The sequence below is a fragment of the Cadophora gregata genome, assembly GCF_030347475.1.
Source record: "Cadophora gregata isolate MNR1 chromosome Unknown scaffold_3, whole genome shotgun sequence".
Taxonomy (NCBI): Eukaryota; Fungi; Ascomycota; class Leotiomycetes; order Helotiales; family Ploettnerulaceae; genus Cadophora; species Cadophora gregata.
Genome location: NW_026695926.1, coordinates 2,584,552 through 2,604,549, shown reverse-complemented (window position 1 = coordinate 2,604,549; position 19,998 = coordinate 2,584,552). Strand labels below are relative to the sequence as shown.

Genomic DNA, 19,998 nt, shown 5'->3' with positions numbered 1-19,998 from the left:
GAGAAGATGCTCCAGAGATGTTGATTATCTCATACCGTCTTCGGTACTTCCAGTCATCATGTAATGACGGTCGTGCAACGCTAGTTGTTGGGTGCTTGCCGGGAATGCTGATCCGTGACGTACACAGGGGGAGGGGAACGAATGAAAGAAAATAATTCATTTTTGGATCTTCTTCTCCATATGCATACATACTAATCTTTCAAAACATGACGAGGGTTCATTTAATGCGTTTTTTGGCCAACTGTTTTGGCAGCCACACGGAAGCGAGTTTCGCCTTCCCAGCCTTATCACCCTCGCCTGAGATTACTGCCGGATGGGAACCATTGGAGAAGCAAGCTTCTGGTCTCAAGAGAGTGTGGTATGATAATGGCCACGAGTCTTTTGATTGGAAGGCCCCCGGCAGCATCCAGAACAAGCCAGACAGTGGTCTGCCATGTATTGAGTGGAATCAAGAACACATACCGGAACAGTCTAATAGTTTATCTATTCGTACATGTACTCTACAAAGTCTCAAGTTTGTATGGATCGCTCTCTCGAATATCAGTCTGATCACAAATCCACCATCACTCTCTTGATCCACACACCAACTTTCTCCGCGACCGTCTCGCTGTGCCCTGTTCCAATCAGAACTGCGCAGAAATTACAGCATGGGGAGACTTACGAATACAAAATCCATGTGGTATATTACTCTCATCGATGATCATAATTGGCTTCGAACTCTGCCGGGCTCCTTCTTCACGTCCTCTGGCAGCAATCAGTGCATCACGAGTATGGTCTGCAACCCAGTGATCCTTCTGATTGTTAGCAACTGAAAGATACAGAGGCGGGGTATGACACAAACATTTTGCCCAAAATAGAAAATAAGCTTCGGAGGTTTGGACTTCGTATCTGGATCTTCCTGCTCGATACCCCAGATATCCTCGTCCCACGTATCTTCAGTGATGAAATCCATCTCATCTTTGGCCATGTGCCTTGAACAAATCAGTATTGTCGCTCTTTACCACTCTGAAAACCACTCACAAGGCTTGCCAGACACCCATCCTACTCCTCAAAAAACTCGTAGTAACCTCAGCAGCCTCACTCGGCATCCTTGCCACCAGACCCACCAGCCACTTCAACACACCACCTGGCGCCAGATAGACAAGTCCTTTCGCAATAGTTCCCACCTTCTTTGCAAAATTCGGGATGCGAAATAGTGTGCTGATTTTGACCCCGCTTGGAGACTTGGCGATGTGGGTGACGGTAGGGAATAGCAAGATACCAGCTGAGATCTTGACTGGTGAGGATTTACCCAGTCGCTTGATGAGTTCCAGTAGGATGTACGACCCGACTGAATGCCCGATTAAGATTACGCTGTCGTAGTGCTGGTCTTTCTTTGGCCCTGAAGGGATGCGCTGGGATCTGAGAGCTGATAGCGTGATTTCGATTTGTTCTTCTAAACTGTACGGCGTTGTTCGTGTCTCTGTGTCTGAATCTATGAAACCTGCCAGAGATTGTCCATGAACGTGATAGACATCTTGAATTTCCTGAGATGTGCTGAGGATATTGTGGAGACTGTGAAGAAAGGTGTTGTAGTAGCCGATTAGTCCGGGATTGCCGGTTATGAAGAATATGAGGTGTTGTGATGTGGACGAGGAGATGGGTGAGGGGTGGTTGGATATTTGGGAGGGTGTGTTGACTGTGACGTTTGGCGAGGTTGTTTGGAGCGACTCAGGGGTTCGTGTTTGGGTAGACATGATTGTCAACAGGTTGATGGCGGGGAGCTGGTGGAGTAGTGGTCATGCCCAGGTTCTGACTTTGTCTCTGAAACCCGGAACTATTGATTTTAAGCACGGGGAGATACTAATTCAGACTGAATTATTGTCTGTACTCAAAATTGGCCGCCAGATGGAGATAGGTTGTAGGTTGAGATTCCTTGGAACAGAGGAGGGTTCGGTAGGGCGGCCGAAAGGAACGCAATGGCAAAGCGATGGAGAGACACAACGCATTGTCGCTAAACCTATCTTAAGTTGTTGTCATTCTTGGAGAATAGCCCTTGGAGAGAAGGATGCACAAGTAAAATAGTTCAAATATCGCCAGATGTTGTACAGAATTACAGGATGACCAAGGCGACAATAGTTTGGGTGACTGGGTCTCCTTTCCGCCATTTGTCTCTAGAAGGCCATTCCTCGGCTATTATACAGTAGCCAGTACCACGCCCAAGAGGATAAAGTGAAGTAAGTATACCTAGGTAGGTAGGTACCTTACGATCAGTACAAGCGAAGAACTCCCTGGCAGAGAGCACACTTGGCCAGCCAGCAAGCTTGCTAGATTCACGTGATTATGCTTATCTTAGTCAGATACCTGATGTCTCGTGAAACCAGGCAAAGCCAGTCATTCCAATACCGTGGCCCTCGATGATCCCAGTGTGTCTGGTGGCATCTCTATGAAGGTGAAGGTCAGGTCAGCTTGGGTCTGGATGAATTCAGCTGCACCTGCAGAGCCGCATTCACGTGCTGCTGCTGATGACATAAGCCTCGGCTCATCTAGCGCCAAACTTAAAACTGCTTAGCGTGCTGCAAACGCCTCGTGCTCACAAGTCCCGCCACTTGCCCCAACTCGCCTCGCCAGTTTCTCCATCACAACTCCAGGTCCATCCACCAGGAGGCAGATTCTACCGCGACGAGACCGCTTGCGCCGCCAATCCCCCATCCCTAGCTTCTATATCCAGAATCTCGATATTCACCACGTCGCATCCTACGCGACTGCTGGTCGCATATCCTATCCCATATTCCCTTTTCGACGGGATCCTGCCCATCCCCTAATACCCTTCGATTCGGTCATCCACGTCCAACGACAGCGAAGACATCGCGCCAAGCTCGTGCATCTACAAAAAGTCATTGAACATCAACACTGGACGCGCCGCACACTCTCATCGCGCGACAACTCCATCCCTCGCCTACCCGACTCATTTTTGACAGTCGTTCTGGCCATTGCCGCCTTCGCCAATCCGCGCACTACCATACGGCTTCGTCTGTTCACATCAGACCTGATGCGCAAGGCTGGATCCTGATATGCGCCCAAGCTAATCAGCACAACCACGAAAGCCGTCTGCAAGTGAAAGGTCTATCAACTCGCAATCATGGCTTCTGTTCAGACCGCGCCGGCTGTCCAGCAGCCTGGTTCGGCCATGTCCATGGGCAATCCAGAAAACATGAAAAACGCACTTCAGGTAAGTACCCACTACCTTCTAGGACAGTTGAGTTTTCTCCCCATCGTGTGTCGCTCGTCCGAAATCGTCAAATCGTCTAGACTAGTTGAGACAATCTTCGAATTGTTCAGGGACGTTGGCGGACCTGTTTTCTTCCTAGGGAGACGATGATTGACGTTTTGGTTACGAGTAACATTCCGAGGGGATGAAGCACCTTTCTCCTTCCAGGCACATTTCATTACACCTGCCATATACTGACTCGTAGAAGAAATACAAGCAGATGAAAGATGCAGGCGTGTCGGATAAAGACCCTGAACTCTTGAAACTCCACCAATACCTTACTTCGATGCAGCAACAGCGCATATTCCAACAGCAGCGGGTTGCCTTTGCTCAACAACAGCAGCAGATGATGAATCAACAAAATTCAGGAAGCCCTGCCGCGAATGGTACAAACGGCACACGAACTGCTCCAGCACCAGCCACCCTTCCTACCTCACAAGCTCCTGCCACAACCTCGCTTGGCCCATCGGCTATTCCTGCAACAGCATCACTTGCATCTGCGCAGAAGAGTGGAGTCCAGCGATCGACAGCAGCAGGAAGCGGAGGTTACTTCTCACCAGAGCAGCTGGGCATACTCAAGCAGCAAATCTTCGCTTTCAAGTGCTTGTCGAAGAATATGGGCATACCACAAGCCGTGCAACAGCAACTCTTCACAGCCCACAAGAAGGCGGCCCCTTCAGTCGACGGTACTCTCGAAACTTCGGCGGCAAAGACAGATGATGCGCAACCGACCACAAATGGAGTTGATGGGGCAGCCGGAAACAAGGATGTCGATGCGATCAAAGTCCATGAATATAGTGGCTTCGAATCACCACGCTCAGGCCTCAAGGACAAAATTGGTTATTCTAGCCACCAGAAACGTGAGACAAGACCACTTATTCCCAGCATCATGCCATCTGGTGTCAACCTCGAGAAGATTCGACAGGAGAGAGAGATTGTCATCTATAATCGTATCCAAGCTAGGCTGGCGGATCTCAAGGCTCTCCCAGCAAATATGGCACACTTGGAAGTGCGAGGTGACGAGTTAACTCTCGAGGAATCTGTGAAGCGAAAAGCTTTGATTGAGATGAAGCTGCTTGGTCTGGTCCAGAAGCAACGCAATATGCGAGAGCGAATTGGACGCCAAATGATTCAATATGACAATCTTGCCATGACTGCTAATCGAAGCCATTACAGACGCATGAAGAAGCAAACGTTGCGCGAGGCACGCATTACAGAGAAGCTTGAGAAGCAGCAACGTGATGCTCGAGAGTCGCGTGAGAAGAAAAAGCATAATGATTATCTCACAACCGTGCTTAATCATGCTCGCGAGGTCAACATTGCGGCTAACAACCAAAGAGTGAAGATTGGCAAGTTGGGCCGCATGATGGTACTGCAACACCAAAACATCGAGAAGGAGGAGCAGAAGAGAATTGAGAGAACAGCCAAGCAACGTCTCCAGGCCCTGAAATCCAACGATGAAGAGGCATACTTGAAGCTGCTTGACCAGGCAAAGGACACTCGTATCACCCATTTGCTCCGCCAAACCGACGGTTTCTTGTCGCAACTTGCATCGTCGGTCAAAGAGCAACAAAGAAAGGCTGCTGAACGCTATGGAGACAACGCTGATGATTTCTTGGACGATTCTTCTGACGATGATGAAGAAGAGGAACAGGATGTCCGCAAGATCGATTACTACGCTGTTGCGCATCGCATCAAGGAAGAAGTCACCGCACAGCCATCAATTCTCGTTGGTGGTACTCTCAAGGAATATCAAATCAAGGGTCTTCAATGGATGATCTCTCTGTACAACAACAACCTTAACGGCATCCTTGCTGACGAGATGGGTCTCGGAAAGACTATTCAAACGATCAGTTTGCTCACCTATCTTGTTGAGAAGAAGAAGCAAAATGGTCCTTTCCTTGTCATTGTACCTCTCAGTACCTTGACCAATTGGAATCTCGAATTTGAGAAGTGGGCTCCCTCCCTCGCAAAGGTGGTCTACAAAGGTCCTCCCGCCACTCGAAAGCAACAGCAGCAACAAATTCGGTACGGCAATTTCCAGGTTCTCCTGACGACCTATGAGTACATCATCAAGGACAGACCTATTTTGAGCAAGATTAAGTGGATTCATATGATCATTGACGAAGGTCACCGTATGAAGAATTCTTCCTCAAAGTTGAGCGCCACCTTGACACAATACTACAACACAAGATACCGTCTCATTCTCACTGGTACACCGCTGCAGAACAATCTCCCCGAGTTGTGGGCTCTTCTCAATTTTGTCCTCCCGACCATTTTCAAGTCCGTCAAGTCCTTTGATGAATGGTTCAACACCCCGTTCGCAAATACTGGTGGCCAGGACAAGATGGAACTTACTGAAGAAGAACAAATTCTTGTCATTCGTCGTCTTCACAAAGTTTTGCGCCCGTTCTTGCTCCGTCGTCTGAAGAAAGACGTCGAGAAGGATCTTCCCGACAAGACCGAGAAAGTCATCAAGTGCAAGTTCTCATCGTTGCAATCTCGTCTTTACAAGCAGATGGTCACCCACAACAAACTTGTTGTAAGTGATGGCAAGGGTGGAAAAACTGGTGCAAGAGGTCTCAGCAACATGATCATGCAGCTCCGAAAGCTTTGCAACCATCCTTTTGTCTTCGACGAGGTCGAAAATCAGATGAATCCTCTAAACACCAGCAATGATCTCTTGTGGAGGACTTCTGGTAAATTCGAGCTTCTCGATCGTATCCTTCCCAAATACCAGGCTACAGGTCACAGAGTCCTCATGTTCTTCCAAATGACAGCCATCATGGACATTATGGAAGATTATCTGAGATATAGAGGCATCATGTTCATGCGATTGGACGGTACCACGAAGTCTGATGATCGTTCAGATCTCCTCCGCGAGTTCAACGCGCCTGATTCACCTTACTTCATGTTCTTGCTCTCTACTCGTGCTGGTGGTCTGGGTCTGAATCTGCAGACAGCCGATACTGTCATCATCTACGATTCTGATTGGAATCCTCATCAGGATCTCCAGGCCCAAGATCGTGCTCATCGTATTGGCCAAAAGAACGAGGTCCGAATTTTGAGACTTATTAGCTCAAATTCGGTCGAGGAGAAGATTTTGGAGCGTGCCAAATTCAAGCTTGACATGGATGGTAAGGTTATTCAGGCTGGTCGTTTCGACAACAAGTCTTCTGAGACTGATCGTGACGCTATGCTCCGTGTCATGCTGGAGACTGCCGAAGCTGCCGAGACTCTGGAACAAGAAGAGATGGACGATGAGGAGCTCAACGAGATCCTTGCCCGTAGTGAGAACGAGAAAATTATCTTCGATGAAATGGACAAGGAGCGAGCCAAGGATATGACCTACGGTATAGGCCCTGGAAGTAAGCGCGTCCCGCGTCTGATGGCTGAGAGCGAACTTCCCGAAATTTACATGTCTGACGGCAACCCAATATCGGATGAGCCAGAGGAGATCAAGGGTCGTGGTGCTCGTGAGCGGACTCGCGTCAAGTACGATGATGGCCTCACTGAGGAGCAGTGGCTACAAGCCGTTGATGATGATGAGGATACCCCAGAAGCCGCTGCCGCACGGAAGCAAGCTCGCAAGGAGCGTCGCGAGAACAATCGACTCAAGCGAGCAGGCGAACTGCCTGGCTCCATTGAGAACTCCCCTGCCGGAAGTCGTGACAGCACCGAAGAACCTGAGCCTGAGCCAACACCAAAGAAGGGCCGTGGTCGGAAGCCTGGAAAGGTTGAGAAGCGGAAGGCAGATGAACTTGATGATGAGCCACCTGCCAAGCGGAAGCGTGGCCCAACAGGTCGACCTTCCAAGGGAGGTGCTTCGAATGCTGATAGCATGACTCCTAAGCACCGAAGCACTCTCCAAACTAGCCTGCGCAAAGTTTACGATGCCGTCATGAACATCACTGTCGTGGTTTCCGATTCTGATGATAGCGATGAAGAAGGACCCGCCGATGAGAATAAGGGTCCATATGTTCTCGTTGGTCCTTTTGTATCCCTGCCATCGAAGAAGGCGTTCCCAGACTACTATGGCATCATCAAGGAGCCCATTGCCCTGAAGACCATGGAGAAAAAGATCAATAAGGAAGAGTATTCAAGCCTCGGCGATTTGCTGAAGGATGTTCGCTTGATGGTCAGCAACGCGAAGACATACAATGAGGAAGCCAGCGCTATTTGTATTGACGCTGTCAAGATCCAAGTAAGTCCATTTTCTTGATTTCGAAAATCATACAGAGTGCTAATCTTAACCAGGATGCCTTCGAGTCTATGATTCAAGATGAGATTAAGGAGCACCCTGAGCTTGGCGACGGGGACGATTCTTCACCAAATGGCGGTTCAACTGCTCCCACGACTAATGCGGGCACTCCTGTCCCAGGTGCATCCAATGGCAAAATCAAGCTTGTGTTTAACGCAAGTGCTATTGCGAACGGTGGGAGCAGTGGTCGCCAAAGCGATGATGAGTAAGTAGAACAATGGTTGATCATGAACTGGTTGGTGGAATACGATAGCGAGCTGATTGCTTGGGAGGCGGAGTTTGCATATTTGGTGTTGCTGGTATGGAGTGGATAAGAATTGGCGTTACACAGGCGAAAAATCTTGGAGATCACTAAATCTCTTACAACGGGGCTCCGGAGACTTGCTTTTGGGCTGAGATCGCCTAGACTGTATTGTAGAGAGACAATGAATATGTATGACTTGTAGTACCTTAAGTAATATACTGGATGGCTTCATTTTCAAATTTTGATACGCAATCAACTACAAGGTGCTGTTGAGATGATCACAGGGTTCTTCAAAGGTGCCAACTCCCTTTTCATCAAGGCTCACATAATAACCCCTTGTGATTGAGACCACAAATAGAGAAAGATCCATGCTGTACAAGTCACTTCCCAGCTAAATTTGCTTTTCGTTTTGCTGTGTTTGAAAATTCACTTTCTTGGTCATTAAGCATGGTGATGGGTGAGTTGGTGTTGCTGAATTCAAATAGGCTTAGCTCGAGGCTGAACATGGGAGCGCGACCTTTGGACACTAAATTTCTTACAGCCTCACGAGCACAATACACTCAACCACAATCCTCCGAGGATTCTCGAAAACAAACAAATTTCATTGCTGGCCAGTCTTTTGTTCTGAACAGATGTCCCACGTCCCTTAGCCACACCCCTTTCTCACTCGTAAGCGTTTGCGCCACGACGCGCTCGAGCTCAAGACAACACATCTGGCCATCTCCACGAAGTCGCATCATAACCTCCATCTACCATGGCGGCAGTTGAGAATGGAGTCTCAAATGGTGGAGCAAATGGGCATACTCCTATTTCTCCTGGACATAGGGTGATGAGCAAACGGTTCTCGGACATCCCTTCAGCGATCGATATTCCAGTCCAGGGCGAAGACGATGACCAAGCTGTCGAAGTTGATCTCGAAGTTCTTCTAGACGATCCGACCGAACTGTGTACACTGCTGGAGAATGAAGGCGCTGCACGAACATATTGGATGACGGTCTCTCTGGCATATGCGAAACAGAAGAAAGTCGACCATGCCATCGAGATGCTGATCAAGGGCGGGCAAGCCATGAAGGGTGGCCCGAAAGAGAAACTCAGTATGCTCACTTGTTTGTGTTGGATGTATTTGTGGAAGAGCAGAGAAGCTCCCAGAGTTGCCCCCGAAGGCGCATTGGTTTCGGAGGCCAAGACGAAAGAATACTATTTGCAGCTCTCGACATCAACTCTCAATGAGGCGCTACGAATCAACCCCGGGTTCCCACCTCTTTTCCTGGCATCCGGTGTCCTCCAGCTCCTCAAAGCTTCTTTACAGCCTCCGTCGAAGTCCTCGGCACCTGGCGCCTTAGATCAAGACAAGGCCGATATTCTACGAGCATCACTCAAGTCATTCGAAGATGCCCTTCGAGTGTCCGGAAAGAGGAATATGCTGGCACAGCTAGGGAAAGCTAGGGCATTGTTCTCATTAGGAAAATATGCAGAGGCGCTAGAAGGATATCAAGATGCTCTTCACAGGATGCCAGATCTGGTAGATCCAGATCCCCGTATTGGAATTGGCTGTTGTTTCTGGATGTTGGGATTCAAGGAGGATGCGAAAATAGCTTGGGAACGTGCCCTGGAAATCAACCCAGATTCAAAGATTGCGAATATCCTCCTTGGCCTCTTCTACCTTGACTCGAGCTCCAGCGTACCGACAAACGGACCAGAATTCATCAAGCTATACAAGCGAGCGATGACGGAATATACACAAAAGGCATTTAAGGCGGACAAGGACCTTCCCTTGACTTGTGCGACATTTGCTGGGTACTTTTTGTCAAGAAAATCCCTCCCAAATGTTGACACTCTTGCCCACAAGGCTATCCAGTACACAGACGTCAATGCTATTGCAAGTGACGGATGGTATCTTTTGGCCCGAAAGGAGCACTATGAAGACGATTATGAGCGAGCTGCAGACTACTACCGAAGAGCCGATGAGGCTAGAGGTGGAGCGGACCGTGGATACCTGCCTGCAAAGTTTGGCGCAGCTCAGCTGTCTGTGTTGAAGAGCGACTTTGGAGAGGCGAAGCTGAGACTGGAGAAAATAATTCAACAGTCGAAGAACGTCGAAGCTATGATTCTACTGGGAACGTTGTATGCCGAAGAGGTATTTCACAGCCAGCCAACAGGAGCCAAGGAGGAGAAGTCAACAGAATTCAAAAAGGCTGTTGGATACCTGGAGAGCGTACGGACCGCCTGGAAGGACTCGAAGAAGAATCTGGTCCCAGACGCATCTGTACTTCTAAATTTGGCCCGCCTTTACGAGACTGACCAGCCCGAGAAGAGTTTACAATGCCTGCAGCAAGTCGAGCAACTCGAGTTTGACCAGATTCCTGACGACGAAAAGCCCAAGGATCCGGAAGAGGAAGCTAGTTTTAAGCTCAATTTTCGAGAAGGTCTACCGCCTCAGCTTCTCAACAATATTGGTTGTTTCTACTATCAAGCGGAGAAGTACGAGCAGGCTCGAGACATGTTCCAGGTTGCCCTGAGCGCTTGCATCAAGGTCGGAGAGAAACAGGAAGAGATGGACACAGATGCTCTTGTAACAACAATCAGCTACAATCTGGGCCGAACTTACGAGGCCAGTGGACTCCTAGACGAAGCCAACACAGTCTACGAGGGGTTGCTCACCCGCCACAGCGACTACACTGATGCGAGAACTCGACTTGCGTACATTTCTCTTCGACAAAACCCAACAGATGATGGTCCAAAGGCTATCACCAAACTCTTCCAAGATTCTTCTGCAGATCTCGAAGTACGAGCCTTGTATGGTTGGTTCCTTGGAAAGGTCCACAACAAGAAGAAGGGCCACATTTCTGAGGATCCCGAGCTTCGCCATTACAAGCATACCTTGCAGCAATATGAGAAGCACGATCGATATGCTCTGATCGGTATGGGCAACCTCTACCTTGCGAGCGCGCGTGAAATGCGCCGTGAAACAGACCAAGAGCAGCAGAAGCGAAGCAACATGTACACGAAGGCAGTCGAGTTCTTTGATAAGGCATTGCAACTGGACCCTCAGAATGCGTATGCTGCTCAAGGTATTGCTATTGCTTTGGTGGAAGACAAGAAAGACTACAAGACTGCCTTGACGATTTTCATCAAAGTCAGAGATACGGTCAAGGATCCAAGCGTATATGTAAACCTTGGGCACATATTTGCGGAACTGCGACAATACTCCAAGGCCATCGAGCATTACGAGCTTGCACTGTCAAAGGACCGCTCGCATGATGCGCTGATCCTGGCTTGCTTGGGTCGAACGTGGTTGTTGAAGGGCAAGGCAGAGAAGAGTTCACAGGCATTCCGAAATGCTTTGGATTACTCTCAGAAGGTAGGTACTTCATTTCTTTCCTGTTGGATTTCACACTGACGGAACCTAGGCTCTGGCAATTGCCCCTGATCAAATACACTACAAGTTCAATGTTGCATTTGTGCAGATTCAGCTTGCTCAAACTGTCTACGGTCTCGGTGAAATACAAAGAACATTAGCTGAGGTTCAGGCGGCGGCTGATGGGCTCGAGGAAGCCATTGAGTCTCTAGACGCAATTGCTCTGCATCCAGCAACACCTTACCCAAAACACGACATCGAGCAGCGAGCTAACATGGCACGAAACACCCAGCGCAAGCAGTTAGAGCGTGCGATCCAGGCCCAGAAGGAGTACGAAGAGAAAAACGCCGAGAAACTTCTCGCTTCGAAGCAGGCCCGAGAAATCGAGCTCAAGAAACGCGAAGACGCCCGAATTGCCGCCGAAGAGGCCGAACGTGCACGCAAACTCAAGATTGGCGAGGAGAGACAGAAGATCCTCGAAAGAGACCGAGAGCTGGCCGAAGCCCGCCACGAGGAAGAACGAGCTAGAGAAGCTGCAGAGCTCACTACTGACAGCGAGACGGGTGATAAGGTCAAGCGCAAGAAGAAGCCTCGTACTGGTGGCGCTGGTGGCAAGCGAAAGAAGAAGAACGAGGATGGGATCACAGATGACGAGGAGAGCGGAGCTGAACCCCGAAGACGGAACCGCCAAAGAAGTGGCGGAGACAGTGACGAGGAGAAGCCCAAGCCAAAGAAGAGACGATTGGCGAAGAAGGCACAAGAGAAGCCAAACAAGTACAAGAGTAGCGAGATTGTGGTGGAGAGTGACAGCGACGGTGATGATGGTGCCGCCGCTGCGGCACGGGAAATGGACAACGATGTTGAGGACGAAACCAACGGAATGGACGTCGATGCAGGAAGTGATGACGAGACTATTTCCGCTCCTGCAGCCTCCAAACGCAAAAGTCGACGAGCAATGATCGATTCGGATGATGAGGACGAAGATGAGGACGCTGCTCCTGCTCCTGAAGCTAATGCGTCAAAGGAAGACTCGCCAGCAACGGCGAACGGTGCCGATACACCAATGGCGGACTCAGATGACGAGTAGATAGCCTCCCTACTTACCTCTTCGAAGTCTCCGGAGACGAATGAAGTTGCGAGAACGAGATCTCGGATGTCACGCTGCGATGACTGTTGGAAATTGAGGGGACCAGACCAGAGCATTGATGACAGCGTCCCAGTATGTTGGCAATGACAAGAATGCAAGAAGTGATCTTATTATTCCCCCCCTCCTTGCGCAACCGAGCTTTGACTTGGGTTGCGTTACGTCGCATTGTCTCGTTTCAATGGCGATGTAGATCATTGGGGGATGGGCCGGGGCATGTATGTTTTTGTTGTAAAAGTATATGGAGATCGAGCGGGTTTGGGAAAATCTGGGGATAGGTCACATCTTAACAGGACTTCAATATCACCTCAATTCTGATACCAACCGATGCTCCCCCTCGCTTACAGGACAGTTGCAGTACTACATGACATGGCATGTGCATGTGAGATTGTTGGTGGACATCGTGTAACATTGTTGATGGGGTGTTTTCCGGGACTGCACTTGCTTTTTATCGATCTGACAGGGCAGGGCGGTGCTTGCGTGGTTTCCGATCTGGACTCCTTCTCTTTTCTGACAGTCGGCAGCTGTGCCGCAACCTGGTGCTGTAACCCTAAGATGTATGTATGCAGATGCGGTAATTGCTTCTGGGGTAGAGAAAGTATCTTTGTTTTTCCTTCCAAGCGGAATGAGGAGAGCCCGGCCCGTGTGTGATATAGACCTGCTATTACATATGCGGACCGGGTTCCTGGAACGAACATCTACCAGCCTACCAGGACACAAAATAAACACACACTTAAGCATAGAGAACCCTCCGTACATACACGCACGCGCACGCTGGCACATGGAACTGGAAGTGGAAGTGGAAGTAGTAGCCTATGCGCAGGGTCGGTATGGATGGCCTATTGAGCTCCTTGTCCGATGCAGTCAGTGTTAGATGAGGCTTGGTGGGCTGACTTTGATGCAGCTGACGCATAATGTATGTATATCGGCATGTAGTTTGTATGCTGGCAAGTTGTGCATGGACGGTACGGATATTGTTTGTGTTACAGTCATCTCCTCGTGGCATTTCCATATTCCATGATGGCACTCGATGACGTTTTGGAGAATCACGAACTGAAGGACATAATTGGTTTGTTCACGACGTTGAAGTGGAGGGTGTGTGGTTGCGTAACTGAACGAATGGGGCGAGACTGAGACTGAGATCGAGTTGGAGATTGATTTCTAACAGCGTGTGCTGTGTTAGGTTACATCCGCTTGCCTTGCATACAGTCTCTTGCCGTGTTGCTGAAGCGAAACGTGTGAAGCTGTACACACGGGTACTGTATAGTTGGAAGGGATAACACCCCCACGGCTCTGATAACAACCCGCGGTCTTGGTATCGGATGGGAAAAGGTGGTTCTTTCTAGTAGGGCTGGATGAAGCATGTTTGGGACTTGGGGAACACGTGGGATAGGAGAGACCATGGGGGGGTTGCATTTTGGCCACTGAGCTGCACGTGGGACTGACTGGCGGTTATTTCAGGACTGAGACCGAAGATTGAGATCGGGACAAGAAGTAATATGTATGGTGTCTGTCTATGCAGGATTCAAGCTTGTCTTTAGGGTTGAAGGAGCTGCAGGGCTGAGAGTGGTCCCTGGGCCCAGGGATACATTAGAGAGGCAACTTTACACGTTACACGACATGAAAGGGATTCAAGATCGGGGCATTGTAGATTGTTAGAGAATGCATAGAATATACCTCACTGAAGACGTCAAATGAGGCTTCCGAGGCCAGCAGTGTTAACCTTGCTAAACATCATGTGCGGCTTCAAGTTGAGGAATGGTTGGCTATATTCGTGATTTGGACAAGATAGAACGGGCCACGATATGGAATGCAGGAGGAGGACCAGTGTTTCAGAGTCTATCTTCAACGTTTTGTGTCTCGGATGTTTGGAAAGCTGTCTTTCTAGGGTGGAAGGACCTGAGGTGTGATCTCTGGAAGAGGATTGTAAATGAAAGCAATTCTTGGGGTGGCTTCTTCGGTTGGGGTAGTGAGACATCGGGAGCAAAGGAAGGCGTACATTGGTACTTTCAACTCAGGTGCGAATCAGAAAGAGATGGGACCAGCTGTGGTTTTGATGGTTTTTCATTTTTCCAGTCCCGCCTAAAGAGGCCCCTAAAAGGGGGTAGAATGTCTACTGTTCGTTGTCCATCCATGTTCTATTCATGGTAACAACAGGCTCCTCCAATGCAGCACAAGAGTTGTACAGTATCCTTTCCTCAATCTCTACCCCTCCCATCACACTAGTAGCTCCTCTACAAAGGTTGCTCCCATGATCGGGTGAGCATCTCAACCTGCCTCTCTCGGTAAGAGGTATAAAATGTCATCTCGTTCGTCACCTTCCCAAGTACCCGCTTCCATACCAGCAAGCCAATCAACAAGCCTTTGTGTCTGTGATCTCTCTGCTCTGCTTGCTCCTGTCCCACTCAGATTCCATCTGTATCGTGTTCGCTCCCATCATTCCCTTTTCCACAAGTCGGTCCTATCCAGGCCCAGGTCCTGCCCAAATGAATGCCCAGATCCATACCATACAATGCTCCTCCCTCTCCAACAAATGAGATTAATAACAAATGAGATACCCAGGAAACATTGTCCGAAACAGAAAGGTCGATCAAAGAAAGTCGACAATAGTGGTACAGGACGATCAGTCTCCGAAATCCTAAACGCAATGCTGCTTTTCTCTTTCCCGCAAGCTTGACCCAGCTAGCTTGATGGCCGTCCTTTCTGATACACTCCAAAAGCCAGCCCGATATAATTGACACAAGTGTGTACAAAAATGAAGAAACGATAACAAGGGAATACATAAAATCATATCAAACATTTCAATCGTCGCAAACTCAGCCATGTTCTGGGTTCGCAGTTGGTGCCCACGTTACACCATGAGTCGCGCAATATTTGGCGCGGTTCATAGCCTTAGATATGTGGCTGCTTATATTTGGGGGAACAGCATGTAGCTTCCCCTTCGCTTTCCCCCGACAGTTGAGGCTCGAGCTCTTCCTTTGAATTCTCGGAGGGGTGCAACTGCCTCGGGTGCTGAGATCTTTCGTCCGTGTACTGGTGCCTTGCCCTCGGCTGGTACGTGTGGAAACGCCTCTGCAACTGGGCTGAGGCTGCCCACCACATCAATGAGATCCTTTTTCTGCTCTGCGGAACTGGAAGGAACCAATTGAGTCTCGCCGTTTCGGAGATCTCTCTCGAGCACCAGAGACTTGTTGCGTCGATGTTGCATCGAAGCAAGAGCAGGGTGTGGGCCTCCGATTTCTGGAGAAGGAGCAGAGTCAACAACTTCATCTGAGACCGACAAAGCAGAGATGCTTGTAGACAAATCATGATCAATCTGACGCAGTGTTGAAGGAACAAGGTCTGGAAGAGAGGAATTAGACCCAATGCTATGATGGGCATGGCTCATGCTCGATGAGCGGCGAAGCAACATCATCGAATCCTGACTTCCTCTCGATGTGCCAGACGCACGTGTGCTCGATGAGCTGCGCGCAGATCGACGGGAGAAATCAGATGAGCGGTATGAAGAAGTGCTTGACTCGCCTTCGTCGACAGGAGAGATGGCATGGACGTAAGAGTCCTGCATGAAAATTGCACCATTTGACGAGTCGTTGGAGTAGTGCTCGGTGTAGAGAGCATCTTGCTCCATCTGTGACTGGAAATCAGCAGGAATGAGAAGGGTTGGTGAGAGGTGGAAGCCATGAGACTCCTTGAAGGACGAGGCATGCGAGGGAGATCGGATATGACTTGGACGTAAGAAGTTCGCTGGTGTTCTGGGATCGGATGAAGGCGTAGAGTTGATCGATCTTGGCGATAGCTCAGGCGCATCGAAGGACGACGACACCAAAAGGGAAGGTCGGAATCGTCCACGATAAGTACGTTCTTCGGTCTGCAGGCTCAAGTGAAGCGGTTCTTGGACGACTGTTGCAGGTGTCTGTGTAGGAGTATCACCTTCCTCAGAGCAATAGTTATAATCACAGCTTTCCTCTCCATTTTCATAACACCAGTCGATATCGGATTCCCACGAGTCATTGACTTGGAAGCCGCTTGGTGTTGGTATTTGCTTGGGGGCCGAGAATGCAGCTGCGGTCAGTGGTTGCCCCAATGTCGTGGACATGCGGGCCTCGGACCTATCAACCTGTGCCTGTGACTTGAGTCGAAGCGCTGGCACGGACTGAGACATTCTCAGCTCGGCGCTAGCAGTTGACATTCGCGACGACCTCCTTGACATAACATCTTCCTCCTCCTCCTGAACATCTGCTAGTTCATTACCAAAATTTCCAGATAATGATCCTGTCAATGGCCATGCCTCATCGCCTGGTGTTGTTACTGCGTGCGCGCCTCCGTCTTGCTGTTCATCCAAAGTTGGTGGCGGCGAAGGAAGAAGAATGAAAGGAGCTGGCTTGCGGAATCCTGCATTTGTATGAGGTCTCGTAATCGTCGTTGTGGCGAGAGGATCAAAGGTATCGAAAAGCACAGAAGCTGTGCGGGAGGAGGTCCTTGCTGGAAGTGCCAGTGGACACGGCGGTGACAGTGGCGAGCGGGGTGGTCGAGGTGGTGCTATTCTCAGATTGTCATGTGATTTGGTGTATCCCATTGCTCGTTGAGAAGGCAATTGGGGTGGTTGAACAGACTTGCGAAGCACCCGGCGTTGGGGGCTCGTCTGGGGAGAAGTTGCTGGAGGAGCGTCTTCGCTTGGCAGAACGCTCAGAGCTTCAGAAGAGAAGTTCTCAAAATGCAAGTCATCAGCCCTGATTCCCTTCAACTCACCATGTGTTGGGGCTTGGGATGCTCGAATAGCTGAGAACTCCGATACAAGTTCGGTCCGGCTCGTTCGTCCAAGGTCAGGAAGATGGTCTTGCCGTGTGTGAGTTACATGCTGGAAGTTGTATGGGCCAGAGATAAAATGACGACGTCGTGAATTGCTCTTCTTTCCGTAGTAATGTTCTTTCGCGGAGCCCTCCTCGACTACCATCTCATCTAGACCAAGTGAAGATGAGGTGCGGAGGCCGAGATTGTGTGTATCCCTTTTTGTCCTTCTCGCGCTTCGAGAAAACAGCGATCCGAATATCTGAACACTTTCCGGTCTGTCATGGCGAAGCATACTGCTGGCGGTGGATCGACTAGATGACCGTCGAGACAAGCTCACATTATCCGTTGAGGCAATTGTCGATTCGCGAGAACGGGAGGAAGAGGCACCAGAGGAAAGTGTATTTGTCCTGGAATTGTTACCGAACAATGAACTCCTCTTCATCTGCTCGGTATAGGCTCGTATACGTTCGGGAGATGGAGGTCCATCGATTGCTGGTTCAAGAGAGTCCGGGGACGAAGGAGTTTCCTTTTGGGGAGACGAGGGAGGAGTGTCTTTCTTAGATGACTTCTTTGGTGAGGTGACGGTGTAGACAGTGGGGTAAGGAGCCTTCCCACCTCCAAACGTGAACATCTTGTTAATCGGGTAGATTGCAGGAGCGACAACTGGCGAAGTCAAATGCGAATAATTGGATCCCGGTGGAGAGGTATATTTAAAGAATTGATGAGAACCGGGGAACCCAACCAATATGTCGGAAGAAGCGTGTTGGATATTCCAGTCGCGTGTCGGCTGCAAGAAACACGAGAAGTATGGACAGCCTTGCAACTGTTTTCGAACACAATGCTTAGGATATATTTTAAAACTTTTTGTCAAGGTCGTTCCACATTCGATTGACGAGCCAGACGGCGGCACGGGTTGATATCTTTCTGCTCTTGTGCAAGATGGCGTTCTGGCTGGGGGTTCTTAGTATGCGGGCCCTATAACAATCGTGCTATAACATGGATGTGATCGAAGGGCGATGTTAAGGAAATTGATTTCCCGTGGTATACCCACAGGGATGATCGTGTCCGAATGGGGCAGGGAAGAAGAAGCACAAGAGATGCGGTGTTCGTTTGGCACCAGTTCAAGCGCAGGAAGTCTGATATAGCACAGGACAGAGTAAGGAATGAAAGTTCTCGTACCTGAGTAGGGAGAGATAGTTTCAATACAACATGCTATAAAGGAGAATGCAGTGCGTAGACGAAACCAATGGGAGCAGACTGAAAAGTGCTGGTGAGGTGAGATGCGAGAAACGTCCTGCTGTGAAGGGGCTGCAGCAGTGAAGGGAGCTCTCCTTGACGACGCAGATTGGAGTAAGCCCTCTTTCATGCAAGGACGGAAGCAGGAACCTCTCGCGAACAGAGCTGCTTCTCGCTGGCCATCGACATGCAGAAGAGGCTGAAGGGACCAAAGAATGACAAGATTGACAAGACAATGTATAAGATATGCTTGTAAACGAATTTCCGCGCAAGATTGGGCGGCTGCAAGTGACTGACTGATATGAGGATATCTCAATGTCACATTGATTTCTGGCCGTCAGGAACAGTACGGAGTAGGGACGACATTATTTCTGGAAGGATTGGCTAATGAAGGCACTGATCCCAGTTGGCCCTGTGCGGGCCAGCACAAGCCAGGAGCTGCCTGCCTTCCGGATTCCTCTACTGTAACTGGCCCTGGTCCTTGAAGAATACCAAGACCTGGGGGGACCTTCTGGGGCCAGGGACTGCAGGGATTGCAGGGAAGTGGATCTGGTGCTTTCGGCCCTGAGGGCCAGAGGAAGAGGAAGAGGAAGAGGACGGGCAGAGAGGCAGGGGAGGAGCAGCCGGGGGTCGAAAGACCTAGGGCGACGTCGACGCCGGGGCTGGCGAACCAAACCCATCCATGTCTTCCTGAGCGGGATGTGCTTCCCTCTCAAGGGACTACTGGCGCCGGCGAAGTCAGAGTGGATTTGTACAGTACTGTACAGTAGGACCTCACTACATGGAGGGGTGTTTGGTGCAATAATAATAGAGGAAACTTGAGCATAATTACCTTAATCAAGAAACGTCTAGGGGCCAGTCCCTTAGCGAGCCGTTGTGATTTGTTGTGAAACGAGACAACAGCTGCGGTGGTTGGCTGCGTGAGCCCTTGAGTGGATTTCAACTAGAGCCCGGGCATGCGGGCATGCAAGGTCCGGATTTACCCCTGAGGGCATATCTCGCCCATGTCTGGCTGGGTACTTGGGATGGACTTGCAACGACATCGATTCGTTGTGGCATCCAGAAGAAACTCACGGGGCAGAGGAGGAGGGACATCACATTTTCACTGGTGTTGGACCTGCACAAAACTGCACATGCAGAGACTCAGAGAGCGAGGGAGAGGGCATATCATTCAAGGCCCATCGTCAATCACTCCCGTCTATGAAGGAAGGCCGAGGAGCACTCTCGGCCTCATCCCCTCGCTCATCCCCCATCTATCCATGCTTCTCTGCCTCCCCCATTTTGCACTTAAGACAACGCCAGCCGCTGCTGCTTGTGAAATGTCTCACTCGGAGACTTTGGTTGCACTGACTTTCAATTCAGTTGACGTATCTCTCGTTGATGGATCATGGGTGCAACGCAACGGCTCTCCAACCCGTCACGATAAGGGTTTTTCTGAACTCTCGAGTCTTATATCTCGCGACTAAGGTTCGGGATAATTCTACTGGAGATCCGTACAGGCAGGAGGGAGACAGACAGAAACAGTGTGACCTCGACGAGAAAAGGGAGAAGACAAAGAAAGCAACGCAAGCACCTGTGAGGCGCTGCCGAGTTCGATATGGCATGGCTTTTGTTGGAGGAAGAGCGTGTCCTGTATGTAAATTTACTGTACCTTACCCGTCCCGAATCACCGAGATACTTCATGATAAAGGCTGAACTGCCCCTACGTTACCCT

The 19,998-nt window shown here is 49.8% G+C and overlaps 4 protein-coding genes across 4 annotated transcripts; 2 read left to right on the top strand and 2 right to left on the bottom strand.

Moving 5' to 3' along the window:
- Window positions 1-38: 38 nt before the first annotated feature.
- On the bottom strand, window positions 39-2,443 carry ONS95_009385 (uncharacterized protein). Its single transcript, XM_058502975.1, has 4 exons — window positions 1,021-2,443; window positions 842-971; window positions 662-791; window positions 39-614 (listed from the first exon to the last, which is right to left on the bottom strand). Exons 1-4 carry the CDS (start codon window positions 1,734-1,736, stop codon window positions 550-552), a joined length of 1,041 nt encoding a protein of 346 aa, XP_058361908.1. The 5' UTR covers window positions 1,737-2,443; the 3' UTR covers window positions 39-549.
- Window positions 2,444-2,519: 76 nt separating this feature from the next.
- On the top strand, window positions 2,520-7,976 carry ONS95_009384 (uncharacterized protein). Its single transcript, XM_058502974.1, has 3 exons — window positions 2,520-3,211; window positions 3,459-7,454; window positions 7,508-7,976. Exons 1-3 carry the CDS (start codon window positions 3,122-3,124, stop codon window positions 7,718-7,720), a joined length of 4,299 nt encoding a protein of 1,432 aa, XP_058361907.1. The 5' UTR covers window positions 2,520-3,121; the 3' UTR covers window positions 7,721-7,976.
- A 332-nt stretch (window positions 7,977-8,308) lies between these two features.
- On the top strand, window positions 8,309-13,966 carry ONS95_015054 (uncharacterized protein). The gene is made up of 2 exons (XM_058508739.1): window positions 8,309-11,116; window positions 11,166-13,966. Exons 1-2 carry the CDS (start codon window positions 8,510-8,512, stop codon window positions 12,198-12,200), a joined length of 3,642 nt encoding a protein of 1,213 aa, XP_058361906.1. The 5' UTR covers window positions 8,309-8,509; the 3' UTR covers window positions 12,201-13,966.
- On the bottom strand, window positions 13,967-18,225 carry ONS95_009383 (uncharacterized protein). The gene is made up of 2 exons (XM_058502973.1): window positions 15,780-18,225; window positions 13,967-15,497 (listed from the first exon to the last, which is right to left on the bottom strand). The coding sequence occupies exons 1-2, from the start codon at window positions 17,677-17,679 to the stop codon at window positions 15,166-15,168; spliced, it is 2,232 nt and encodes a 743-aa protein (XP_058361905.1). The 5' UTR covers window positions 17,680-18,225; the 3' UTR covers window positions 13,967-15,165.
- Between the last annotated feature and the right edge of the window lie 1,773 nt (window positions 18,226-19,998).